Genomic DNA, 12982 nt, shown 5'->3' on the forward strand with positions numbered 1-12982 from the left:
ATATTTTCTTTATTGTGTAGCCAACTGTGTTATAACAAACCCATTTCTTTTTTTTTTTATCTTATATAACCAGCTGCAAAAAAACACCTTTCCCCTTTTTCTCATGTAATGAGTGGTGGTGTGTTTGTGTGTGTGTGTGTGTGTGTGTGTGTGTGTGTGTGTGTGTCCCCAGTGGTTTTATAAGAGACACACATTTCTTTCCACTTGCTGTGACTGTGAATAAAGCTTCATTGACCCTGTCTCTGTCTCATTTTTTAGTCAATTGGCAGTCAACAAATTCATCAGAAAGAAACTCATGTGACAGTGTTGACAGACAGCTCTATGGATGATAGGACTCTCATGATGAGGCAGCAGGGAATGTTCTTGGTAGAACTAAGCACATCTTAAGAGTTTGATAACAAGAATGGAACCACAGGCTGAAGTAACATTGAGAAACCCCCAGCACTAAGTCATGTTCCCTTCCTTATAACAATGGGTATGCTTCTCTCTTACCCCCAAGTAATTCTCATCTTCTTTTTTTTTCCTTCAGACATTCCATACTCCAAGTTTGGGTGATGAGGAATTTGAAATCCCTCCTATTTCGTTGGACTCTGACCCCTCATTGGCTGTCTCTGATGTGATCGGCCACTTTGATGATCTTGGAGACCCCACCTCTTCACAGGATGGCAGCTTTTCAGCCCAGTATGGGGTCCAAACATTGGATATGCCTGTAGCCATGACTCATGGCTTGATGGAACAGGGCGGGGGGCTCCTGAGTGGGGGCTTGGCCATGGTAAGAGGCAAGAGTATTGTTAAGCTTACCCCAAACATGGGGTGAATTGAGGAAAACATAACTACATAGGCTTGATGCTATACAAGTGGTTGTATGATGTTTATCATCTTAGTACTTAAGCCTGGGTCTTCTAGACCAGAAAAATGGGGGTGGGGGAGGGAGGTTTGGATTAAAGAAAAGGAGTTTATTACTTAAGTCAACTTCATTAGCAAATATGTTTTACATTTTTCGAGTATGAAATAGCACCCTGAAGTATAAGTGATTCAGAGAGAATCTTAAAGCATTTTTTTTTTGCCTTTTTTTAAGGGCAATTGGGGTTAAGTGACTTGCCCAAGGTCACAAGGCTAGTTTTTGTTTTTAAGTGTCTGAGGCCAGATTTGAACTCAGGTCCTCCTGACTCCAGGGCCAGTGTTCTATTCACTTCGCCACCTAGCCACCCAATCTTAAAGCATTTTGACCAACTTTGGCATAAACCAGAAATTTACTTCAAAACTGTTTTATTGGGAGGTGGGTGGAGAATGAGGGAGGGGGAGGAAGCAGTGTCTTGACACCTGTCATGCCTTTGGTTCAAATATAATGCAATTATGTTTTCAAATAGTATCTGTCTTGCCTACTCTGCATGCCAGTTGCAGTTTTCAGTTAATGTGTTGGGCAAAAGTCAGAGTTTCTGATGGTGATCTCTGATTTCCTTGAAAACGACACTTCTTTATTATTTGTTAATATTTATGAATAGACCTTTTAAATTCCAGAGAGGTGAACCTGTTTTAAGAATTTATACTTGAAGTAGATAACTCTGTTATCTGTATCATTGGTTTTAAGCTGCTTATATCACTGTTTATACTGTGAAAACCTACACTGTGATAGTAAAACTTCCTATGCATTGCAAAAGTTAGGGATTAGTGTTATAAGAAACATAGGTTTAAAGAAACTTCCTTGGTTTCCCATTAAGCCAGAATCATTGATCAGATTTTCCAAGGCTTTGTTAACATTGCCATTGTTTTATTTTGTTAAATCTATAAGACCATACTTTAATCTTTTTGTTGACTAAATGTATCTTCATTTTTGTTTCATTGTTACTATAAATATTAGTAGGAAATTGCTTTAAGCAGAGATCATTTGAGTGACAGGAACTGACAATCAATGCCTGTTTCTGTAGTTGTGCTTGTAACCTGACTAATGTCCAACTACAGACTTCAGCCAAAATACAGAGTAAAGATTGTTTCTTGTATAATATTCAATCAAAATTTTTCCTCTTCATTGTTATCTTGATGTTTCAGGTGATGACACAACTCTCAAAGGTTGTTCCCCAGAGGAAAATTAGGTTATAAAAAGGAAGTGCCAGTGTGGTTACAATGATCATGTTCTGAGTAGGAAAGAGGGTGGGACTTGGAGCATTTCGTGCCTAAATTTATCTTTATCTACCTCTCAGGACTTGGACCACTCTATAGGGACTCAGTATAGTGCCAACCCGCCTGTCACAATTGATGTACCAATGACAGATGTGTCATCTGGCTTGATGGGACACAGCCAGCTGACCACCATTGACCAGTCAGAGCTGAGTTCTCAGCTTGGCTTGAGTTTAGGGGGTGGCACTATCCTCCCATCTGCCCAGTCACCTGAGGATCGGCTTTCAACCACCCCTTCACCTACTAGCTCCCTTCATGAGGATGATGTTGAAGATTTCCGGCGGGTGAGACATCCCTTGGCAGAACTGCTACTCTCATTTTAACCAAGTGCAATGCCCAAGTGTAACACTCCTCTATATATAGTCCAGATATTTTCCTTCATTCCTGTATTATCTCTGTTTTCTGGGTACACAGCCTCTAATTTTGCAATTAATATTCCCCCATTCTCCTTCTTATGATCCCTTGGTTCAATGTATGCTTTGTACTTGATTTTATTTTGAGCAGTTTTGGAAAATATCCATGTGGCTAGGTAGCATCTTTCCTATTCCTGGTCTTCATATTATGTATTCTTTTTTTTTTTTAAACTTACTAAGGCACAATGCTTCCCTCTTCCCTTCCTTTCTGCAGCTCCCCAGTCAGAAGACAATTGTGGTAGAGTCAAGCAAAAAGCAGAAGACTCCGAAGAAAAAGAAGAAGAAAGATCCCAATGAACCCCAAAAACCAGTATCAGCATATGCCTTGTTCTTCCGTGACACACAGGCAGCCATCAAGGGACAGAATCCCAATGCTACTTTTGGGGAGGTTTCAAAAATTGTGGCCTCCATGTGGGACAGTCTTGGAGAAGAGCAAAAACAGGTAAGGGGATGTCAGGAGCAAAGGTTAGCAGTAGACAAGAGAAGTTAACAAAGTTTTTTAGTGGGAAAGAAAACTCCAGAATATTTATCTATTCCATATCCATTTCAATCATTTATTTAGTGTCAACTTTGAGTTCACTATTATCCTTCACCTAAAATCTTTACCAGACTCCGCAACCATGTTATAATAACTAGCATTCCTATTTTACAAAGAGCTTATTTAAGTTCTCATTACATCCTCATAACCCTATAGGGTTAGCAGTGCATGATTGTACCATTTTACATAGAAGAAAATTGATATTCAGAAATGTGAAATAGCTTACTCAGGCTTGCAGAGCTAGTGATTAGTGGTGCTGAGATTTGAACCTAGAACTTCTCTGACAAAAATCAGTTTGTATTATTGCACTTTCCATGACTATAGTTGTCCTATGTGTGAAGACCAGAAAACCTGTCTTCCAACTCTTGGTTTATCTGTAGCCATTATAATGCTGTATCAACTGATGTAGTTGGTGTCTCCTGATAATAAAATGTTGTGGATATTATCAATGAATTCCCCTATATGCTTCCCATCTCCTTGTTACTTTACCTTTTTCTTTATCCTCATCCCAGTAAGGAGCTCGTAGAAACTTATAAGATTGTTCCCTGCTTATGACACCTGGAGGAGAACGCTGAAATCAATATCCCATCTGTCTTGCTGGGCTATCCAGATGGGGAAGCCTTGTGCTAAGGAGAGGCAGAGAACTTGATGGAACTGGATGTGCCAAGTCCTACGAAGGGTAGCTTCACCAGTGGATCCACATCCTTTCTCGTGCCATACACTTGAAGTTCAGATCATCTCAGGTTCTGACACCTGACCTGATTGCATTCTTGCAACACCCTCACCCCCCAGATCTTTTCTTTCCTACCTATTATTTTCTCTAATTCCTGTTACCTAGTAGAATATACAGTATGTAATTACATAGTAGAATATACATCATGTAATAAAGGCCTGTGGCTTTATGCATTACTGTTCTGCCTGGATCACTGTAAAACCTCTTAGCCCTATAAGCAACTGGTACAGTTACTTAGCCTTTCTTTACCAGTTTCTTCTACATGTAAAACTGATTTAATAATTGGGAAGTTATGTGGTTAATTAACAATTCACCCCACTTGCTAGGTAAAACTTAAAAGTTCATTTCTTACACTGAAAATGCAGTTAACATCTCCATCTTAGATTCTTCAATTGGATTAAGAAAAAAGAGTGAAGCATTTTGTAAACATAAAATGCTGTGTAAATATAATATTGTCATGACCATTTCCCCCCTAATTTCTTGTTGACCAGTATGTCTTCTTTACTTGCAGGTATATAAAAGGAAAACTGAAGCTGCCAAGAAGGAATATCTAAAGGCTTTGGCAGCTTATAAAGCCAATCAGGTGTGTCAGGTAAGACTATTAAGGGGTTGCCGTATAGTTAAATTTAGTAAACCTCTTGGGGATACTTGAAGTAACTTTATTATCAGGTATTAAAAAAACACCTAATTATACTATGAAAATTAGTTGAATCAATTTGTATCATTGAAGAGGAAAGTGAGAAGAGGCTTATTTTTTTTTCCATACCTAGTATTTCCTTTTTAGAGATCATAGGAACTTTATTTCTGCTTTAGTCAGTAAGATTACCAGAAAAGCTTTAGCCCTAATCCTGTTCAGTATCTTCTTCTAGCAGTTTACTTGGAAGAAGAAATCACCTCTTTGATTTCTTTTATACCTTTCTTAGTGGATGCTTAGGTAATGAGGATATATGATTATACTTGTTGGTCTTACTCTGTCCTCCTAGACTGCTGTGGAGACAGTGGAATTGGATCCAGTGACACCACAGCAGACCCCTCCCCCATCTCCGGCTGCAGCAGTTGTTGTGCCAGCCTCTCCAGCACCAGCACCAGCACCAGCATCAACAGAGCCCCCTTCCCTGTCCTCTTCCATTGTGGTTAAATCCACCCTCTCATCCTATGTGACAAGCCAGACATCTGGTGGGACAGGGGCCCAGACCAGCATCACCAAGATCATTATATCCAAACAGACGTTGACATCTAGCCAGTTGACTTCTTCTATTGCCATGTCCCAAGGGGGCATGGTTACAGTCATCCCAGCCACAATGGTGACTTCCCAGGGGCTTCAGTTAAGCCAGATCCAGGCAGCTACCAGCACATCTGCCATTGATCAGAGCCAACAAGCCAAGATTGTCACCCGATCTGTGTTGCAGGCAGCAGCGGCAGCTGCTGCTTCTATGCAGTTGCCTCCACCTAGACTGCAGCCCCCTCCACTGCAACAGATGCCTCAACCACCCAGTCAGCAACAAGTAACCATTCTGCAGCAGCCTCCCCCACTCCAGGCCATGCAGCAGCCTCCACAGCAAAAGGTTCGTCTTAGCCTACAGCAGCCGCCTCCTCTGCAGATCAAGATTGTTCCTCCACCTACATTGCATATTCAGCCTGCCTCAGTCCCACCTGCTCTGGAGAGTAGCCCTGAACAGCCAGTTACCACTAGTCCTGAGCCCCATGCAGTGGAGGCAACTTCTCCTGAGCCAATTGAGATGATCACAGATGTTGTACCTGAGGTAAGACATTGCCCTCTCTATACTTCCCTTGGCAGCAGGGAGTGCACCAAGGCCTTCCTGAAAGAGAATGTGAGCTAAGTTTGAAGCTACTATTCACTGAATTGAAAAGTACTATACTGTAATTTGTACAGCTACCACAAGGGTATTGACACTCTCTTTTCTCCAGGAGTATTATCCCAATTTTTCCATGGGAAAAATTCATAACTCACTATTAGGAACATAGGTCTAGAGCTTGAAGGGATCTCAAAGTACAGCTCCCTCATTTTATAAATGAGGAACCTGTGGTCCAAGGTCACATAGGTAGTTAAGTGAACACAGGCCCTCTTATTCAACAGCCAATGTACTTTCCGCTGTACTGGAGGTCGAAACAAATACTGAGCCCTGATTTTCAGCAAAATAGCTACTTAGCACATGTGTGGCTCAGTAGCTAGTTTAGAAAATCTCCCTCTTTTTAAAGGACATATGTCTCAGTTTCCTTGAATTATCTATTTTACTTGAAGTGATTCCCTAATCTTCCTTTTGGTCTGATTTCTTTTTCAGAGTAGAGGATTAGAGGTTATAAAACTAATCCTAAAAGGGATGTACATACATGAATTAGGAGCAAAAAGAAACCACTTAGGAATTAGAATTCCTATGATATGGTGCTAATAATAGGGAAACAAATTAGGCATCTTCACCCAGTATTTTGTTTATAAATTAAATGGTTACAATGTTCATTGATGTTATCTGAACCTTTAAATGGCAGAGATAGGACTAATTAATGCCTGAGTCTTTAGGCCTCTAGCAAAAGAGCCCATACCCAATATTAAGGTATTAGGTTACTAAAGCTATCGTCCTTTTATAGGTTGAATCTCCTTCTCAGATGGATGTTGAGCTGGTGACTGGGTCTCCTGTGACACTCTCCCCTCAGCCACGATGTGTGAGGTCAGGTTGTGAGAACCCTCCAGTTGTGAGTAAGGACTGGGACAATGAATACTGCAGCAATGAGTGCGTAGTGAAGCATTGCAGGTAAGTTTAAGAGCTATTTAGGTCCTTTTCACTTCTTAGGGAAGAGATCACAAGGCTTATTTGGCCTGGTTCTGGATCATCCAGAAATGAGGTTGAGTTTTCAAGGTCCTGGATCTTAAACTCTTATTATCTCAGGATCAGCCTACTCATAGATGGCACATACTGGGCTGACTTTAAATGCAGGTGATTTTTTAGGAATTGCACTATTGTTGATTTATTACTTAAGATTTAAAATGTTTTCAGGTCTTTTTTTACAAGTAACACATTAATATTTCAGTCACACAGGTATAAGCAAGCTGCACAGGGGGAATTCAAACACAGATTGTCTGACTTTACAGCCAATGTTTTTTTCCCATTATACCAGAGGTTGAAACAAATATCTAGAGCTTCAATTTCCAGCAAAATGGCTACCTATTGAGCTCATGCACAAGCCAATTTAGAATGACAATATCAGGAGCAAATTTCATACACAGCTACCTCCCTTCCTTGAATTCATACCACTTTACCTATAACAAAAGTTTAATAGAGTAAATATACTAGCTTATTTCAGGTAAGTAGAAGTACCAAGGATACTAGTTCCATGTCTCAAACCTTTGGTAAGGCAGAATGGGGATAGTAGTCCTGGGTTCTGTCATACTCTGATTTTAACTTTTAAGCCTATTCTCTAGATCTCTTGAGCATATTCATTGGGACTCACACTTTTGGGGAATTACTTGGGATCTTATTCATTCATAGTAGAATTTAAGAGAATTTTGTAATGTAATTCTGGGTGTTTTTTTCCTCTCTCCCCCTTTAGGGATGTATTCCTGGCCTGGGTGGCATCCAGAAATTCAAGCACAGTGGTGTTTGTGAAGTAGTCCATCCCATCTCCCAAGTCAGTGAAAACTTATCAGCCTGTATATGAAACACAAGCTGGGCTTCTGGTGATGCCTGATTGCAGTCAGTAATAGCCCTCCGTGCTTCTTCCCTTTTCTTTTCTTGGATAGGGGCCAGGCTTTGGAGGAGGGCCCCCATGTTTGCTGAAATCTGGGGCTGCTTTATACATTCAAGTACAAGCAGAGGACCCAGTGATGACAGCATAAGAGTTGGGGATGTGGGGGTAGGGGAGTTACTTGATTCTTTTTAAGAAAAAAAATTGTTGGTATAATTTTCAAAGGACTTTGCCTGAAAGATAATTAAAATGATAGAGAAAATACACAGCTCTGAACCTCAGAGAAAAACATGTTTACATTTGTACTGATTTTTGTGTCTTCAGAAGAAACATGGCTCTATGGTCTCTATACATTCATTTCTCTCCCATTTGTAAACAAAATAAGCATTTTTTTTGGCAACCTCTCCTTACCTGATTTGTTATCTCAGGTCATAAGTGAAGGTAAGACTGATGCCTTTGGCTAGTAAAATGTCTCAGCTGTTAGAGACTGAATACTAGTATTTGACAAAGTGCTTGTCTACATGTATTTCCAAGGGAGGAGATTCTTGTTTAAGTTAGAGGGTAAAGCGGCCCTGCGTACCCTAAACTGTTCTTGGTCCTCTAAATAAGGCCAGCTTAAGTAATCCAGTGGTATGTTTTCACTTGTTGCAATTCTGGAAAAAAAAAGTACCTATTAGTTAATGAAGAGTAGAGTAAAAGCTGGTATTTGCTTTAGGGTAAACAGTTCAGAGATTAGCTTTTTCCTTTTCTATATACTATATGTATTATTAGTTACTAATTATGGCTGTAGCCCATACATAGAATTTGACAGTCCTGTTTTATTTAAAAAGATATTCCTTCCCCCTTCCTTCTCCAAAAGAAGTCTGTTTGGGTCCAAGACAGTAATTACAGCAGACATCCCTATGGCTGCTTAGCTATCCAGGAAAGTAGTACTTCTACATGTTCTTAGGTTTGGAGATAATGCCATCAGGATACCGTTGCTTGAACCTGGCAACCACATCTGGGTCAAGCAGGTGAATCCCATCAAGTTGGTTCCCAAGGGTGATCCTGGAAATAAGGAGTGGCAATGAAAAAGTTAACACAACTTGTCTAGACTTACTTGTAGACTTACTACAAGATCAAAAGATTTGAAGTTGGGAGGAACCATAAAGTCTATGTCTAAGACCAGAGTTAAACTTTATTTTGTGTAACACCTTTTTTTCAGAATAATGCTATAAAATATTGGATTAAATAAATGAAATTATCAAAATACTTAAAAAACAAGCTCAAAGATTAAAGAACCCCTGATCTAATCCTTAAAAAAGCACTTGCTTTTAACTGTTACTATCAAAGGGGAATATGCTTCTATTTTCCCTTCCTTTTTTGCTTAAGATTCCCAGATCACTTCCCAAGTGTAACCTAGTTCCTATGTAGGCTACAGGCTTAGATTATATGTACATAAATTTTGAGCTCAAAAGTTAGAAGTGGTCATTTCAGTACACAGAAGACATGACAATGTCTTAATATCTAGATCTCTTAATATGTTTGTTGCTGCTACTAGACATCCTTTAGAATGGTGATTGAAATACTGACAGTAGTTCAGACTGGGAAGGGGGTTTGGCATACATTCAACCAAATTAACTGCCCTCTGAGCATGAAAGGGACTACATCCTTCACAACCACAAGGGGGCAGAATACCCCCACCAAACAAGTGGCAGCCTTAACAAGAATGTGAGGCAATGCGGTCTCAGTCCTATAAGAGATAAGATTGAAGTGGAAGAAGCTATGCTAGTTTTGGGTCCACAATCTAAGAGGATTGTTCTCTCAAGCTAGCTTCTGGGAGCCTTACCAGTTAGGCTGTACATTGTGTGGTCTTCCAAATAACTCAATTTTGCGGGTCCCAGGGGACAGCCTCTCTATCATTCCATAGATTTCATCTGGTTTGTGGCTGGTGGAGCGAACCTGAAAAACATTACTGCTTTTAAATTAACAATATTTCTACAATGAAATGAGATACTGAAGAATGCATGAGAATTCACTATAGAAAGGAAAATGCAGAATGCTTTGGGGATTTAAGTACTTACCTCAGCTACAATCACTTCACAATCTAGGCCGCGGTTGAAGCCTTGAGGATTTCCCTTGACACCAACCTGCCCACCATAGAGACGAAGAACGCATTATATATAACAACTGAAGATTCTGCTACCACACTGTACCCCTATCTAATTAGCTAGTTCCCACAGCGACTTACCAAACAGTGCTCCTTCCCATGGTTTAGCCAGTGGCCTGTGCGCCCCGTTCGGATGATTCGCTGCAACTGATTTGTTTTCACCCAGATAATCTCATCTACCCGTTCATATCTATGGGAAATAGAAGAATAAATACATTCTAGTTAGGCTTTCAAATTCTGCAAGGGCAGTATCACCAACAAAAATGATAAAAAAAAAAATTGGAAAATTCTTGGGGATAGTCATTCAAGAAACAATATACTGATCACTACTCACCCCCAGAGATTCAGACATTCTCTACCCAGCTCCATAGCTCTAGGGAGGAAAAAAAAGGAAAGCTAATTATCATCACTTCCTCTTTCTTCCCTCTGAGGAATCTAATTATAAATATGAAACTAGGAATGGGGTGAGTCATAGTTCAAGGAAGATGGGTTAATAACATTATCATAGGCTTAATATTAAGCAGAACTAAGAAGACTACCCAGGATTTTACTTTGTCCACTCAGTACTTTTATGCCATAACTCTGCACTTTGATGTCCCTAAAACTGGAATGTGCATACCTGCCTGTGACCCAGAGAAAGAGAAAGCCATCATCCTGAAGCACTGGGATGTTGAGTCTCCGCATCTCATCATCTGTTAGGGTACCATATGGCAACTCCATGTGAATATCCCAGGGTGGGTCAGCCATTACCACTGCGAACTTCCCCAAGATGCTCACATCCAAGTAGCGGATATCACAACAGATCCACTGTGTGGGAGGTAAACGGGTCATCTTCCTGCCTCCAAAAGTAAAATTCATCTCCAATCCCTCACCTCTATTTAATTATCCTTCTAGCCCACTGTAAATACTACCCCATTCCTAAAAAGTAGGGCAAATAACCTATTACAGCTTTGCCCTTCCTACAACTTTGTTTTTCTCCTACATCAACACTGCTGGCACTGGGCTCAGGATTTCTCTGGGTAAATAGTGATACCTGGGGTGGGAAGAGTCGATCCACACTGGAGTCAGCACCAACACCTTGTGTAAGGGCCAGTTCTTGACTAGGGGGGTGGTCCGAGCTGCCAGGGGCCTCAGCATCTATGCAGGCATCAATCTCATAATGTACATACTTGCAAGTGTCCATGTGGAAGCAGGTGTTGAGGAAGGAACAGTCACCTAATGATTCATCTGTATGTTTATTGATGATTCGCCTGTGGGAGATAAAACCAGAGAATTCCGAGCGCCCAGAAGAAAATAAATTACCTCAGCACCAGATTCTACAATGCAGATTTGGTATACTGCAGGTACCAAATCCCTTCTCACAAGATTTTCAAAGTCAGTCCTTACTCTCATTAAAATTTCTTACTCTACCACTAGTAGCTTTGGGGAAGGAAGGATGATTGCAAATAATATAGGATGATATAATCAAAACTGTAAAAAAGATCTGTTCTATTCTTCCTCTCCCAGTTTGCTTTTTTATTACAAAAACAGGAGGAAAACACCATCTGGTTATAGAAAAATTTAAAGACAATCCAATTAGGAATGGACTTTCCTGTCTCCCTGCTAAGTCTACATGTCATTGGGATTTAGAAAATACCTAATGCTTTCTTGTTTCAGGAAGGAAGATAATAAAAAAAGGGTATTTTTATCTTCCAGTTCCATTTATTATAAGAGCAGGTACTCCTTCACAGGGAAGACTGTATCTTTGTACGGAGGCAAGACTGCTCACTCTCTCTGGAACATCTATTCAAATACTAGGTCATACCAATAGTTTTGGAAAGGACTTGTGCCCAAAGGGAATAAATGCCCATTCCTATGGGGCCACTCCACCCTTTCCCCTTTCAAAAAGACCTGAAATGCAACTTGCGGCAAGGTCGATCAGCATCACTGGCCTTCATGCACTCTTCTTTGGTGCCATAGTCACAGAACTCTTGTACCTGGGCCCGTCCTCGTGAGCGGAATTTCTCCACAATGGACTGTTCCTTGGCTGTTGTTGTATTTAGCAGCTCCAAAATTTCCTGACTCACCTATAATAAAAGAAGCCTAAAACCTAAGAGGCCCTTCATGTAGACCTTACCAGCTTTTTCATAAGCACCTCTACATATTCTACCTGCCATTAGGGCCCTTGGGAGAGGTAAGGACAAACTGGAAAATGTATGGCTTGCTATAGAGCAGAATGCTTATCTAAGGCCTACACAGTTCTGGCCTTACAGGAATGCATTTGGCATTTGGGCTCAAACTAGAATGAAAAAATTGTGACTTCCTGTTTTAATCACTTAGGCTATCTTTTATCCAGAAATTAAAATAAAACAAAAAAGAATCATTCCCTTTGCCCATTTTCATACTCTAACTTATGATCCTATGATCCATTTCCCTGGATCTTTCCCATTTCTATTCTCCCACTTAAGCATTTTTTTTTGGCTACCTGTAACACTTGTCTTCACCTTAATTTTTCTTTATTTAGGTTTTCCTATTGCCACCACTTCCATTCCTAACCTTCTTGCTCTGTTGCTCCTTGGTAGACTGTTGATTCAGGAGACTCTCAATTTCCAGGTCTACATCAGAAGCAGCATGTTTCCGTGATTTTTTGGCTGGCTCTTTGGTTGGCTCTGAGGTTGAGGAGGCCAGACCAGAGGTTGAGGAGCTGGTAAATGTAGTAGCTGTGGTGGGGTCTTGCTCTGCTCGCCGCTTCTGCCCTGTGCTGGCCCCTGCCACTTCCCCAAGGCCCTTCTTCTCTGCTACAGCCCCCATCATGGCTGAGAGCTTGGAATGGTCAGCATAGGTCACCAGGGTGGGGTGCGCATCATCTTGAAGAAGGCCTCGCTTTACTTCAATCAATTCTTGTGCTGCAAACTTCTGTAGAAGGCTTTCCACCCCATCTTGTGTTGCAGGGGCATCTGGCTGGGGAGGGGCAACAAGACACTGGCTATGAGCTGAAGAAAAGGGAAAAGTGGGGGATCCCAGCCCTGTCACATAGATGTCATTACCGTAGAGATGGCAAGGCGGATGGACACAGCATCAGTGGGTAGTGTCAGCGCCAGGTCTGAGAGGTGGTGTAATAACTTCTTCTCCAGCTCAGGGTCTGTAGCGAGCTCTGGAGTTCCTGAAGCAGTACTGGGTTTAGGGCCACTTGAGGTGGGTGTCATGGGCACTGGACTGTCGCTGCGAAAGGTTGGTGATAGCACTGCTTCTGGGTTCCGGGGGTCTATGAGAAAGGAGGCAGGAAAGGA

At 41.1% G+C, this 12982-nt stretch overlaps 2 protein-coding genes across 3 annotated transcripts in view; one reads left to right on the plus strand and one right to left on the minus strand.

Moving 5' to 3' along the window:
- The window catches only part of TOX4 (TOX high mobility group box family member 4), a 28220-nt gene extending 20367 nt beyond the window's left edge, over positions 1-7853 (plus strand). For both annotated transcript variants that reach the window (XM_069097786.1, XM_069097785.1), the window contains 7 exons: positions 530-772; positions 2202-2462; positions 2806-3033; positions 4374-4454; positions 4846-5625; positions 6470-6633; positions 7430-7853. In XM_069097786.1, the coding sequence (XP_068953887.1) occupies positions 530-772; positions 2202-2462; positions 2806-3033; positions 4374-4454; positions 4846-5625; positions 6470-6633; positions 7430-7490 (1818 nt within the window). In that variant the 3' untranslated portion in view covers positions 7491-7853. The remainder of the gene's footprint in view (positions 1-529; positions 773-2201; positions 2463-2805; positions 3034-4373; positions 4455-4845; positions 5626-6469; positions 6634-7429) is intronic.
- A 509-nt stretch (positions 7854-8362) lies between these two features.
- Positions 8363-12982, minus strand: part of METTL3 (methyltransferase 3, N6-adenosine-methyltransferase complex catalytic subunit) — a 21407-nt gene continuing 16787 nt past the window's right edge. The window contains exons 2-11 of the mRNA XM_069097784.1: positions 12740-12957; positions 12249-12653; positions 11604-11779; positions 10747-10963; positions 10333-10520; positions 10048-10086; positions 9795-9903; positions 9628-9693; positions 9393-9505; positions 8363-8611 (exon numbers count right to left, since the gene is read on the minus strand). Coding sequence (XP_068953885.1) covers positions 8500-8611; positions 9393-9505; positions 9628-9693; positions 9795-9903; positions 10048-10086; positions 10333-10520; positions 10747-10963; positions 11604-11779; positions 12249-12653; positions 12740-12957 — 1643 coding nt within the window. The 3' untranslated portion in view covers positions 8363-8499. The remainder of the gene's footprint in view (positions 8612-9392; positions 9506-9627; positions 9694-9794; positions 9904-10047; positions 10087-10332; positions 10521-10746; positions 10964-11603; positions 11780-12248; positions 12654-12739; positions 12958-12982) is intronic.

Source organism: Petaurus breviceps, unplaced genomic scaffold (assembly GCF_028583685.1).
Source record: "Petaurus breviceps papuanus isolate PSGF00001 unplaced genomic scaffold, PetGlider_PUasm1.0 37, whole genome shotgun sequence".
Classification (NCBI taxonomy): Eukaryota; Metazoa; Chordata; class Mammalia; order Diprotodontia; family Petauridae; genus Petaurus; species Petaurus breviceps.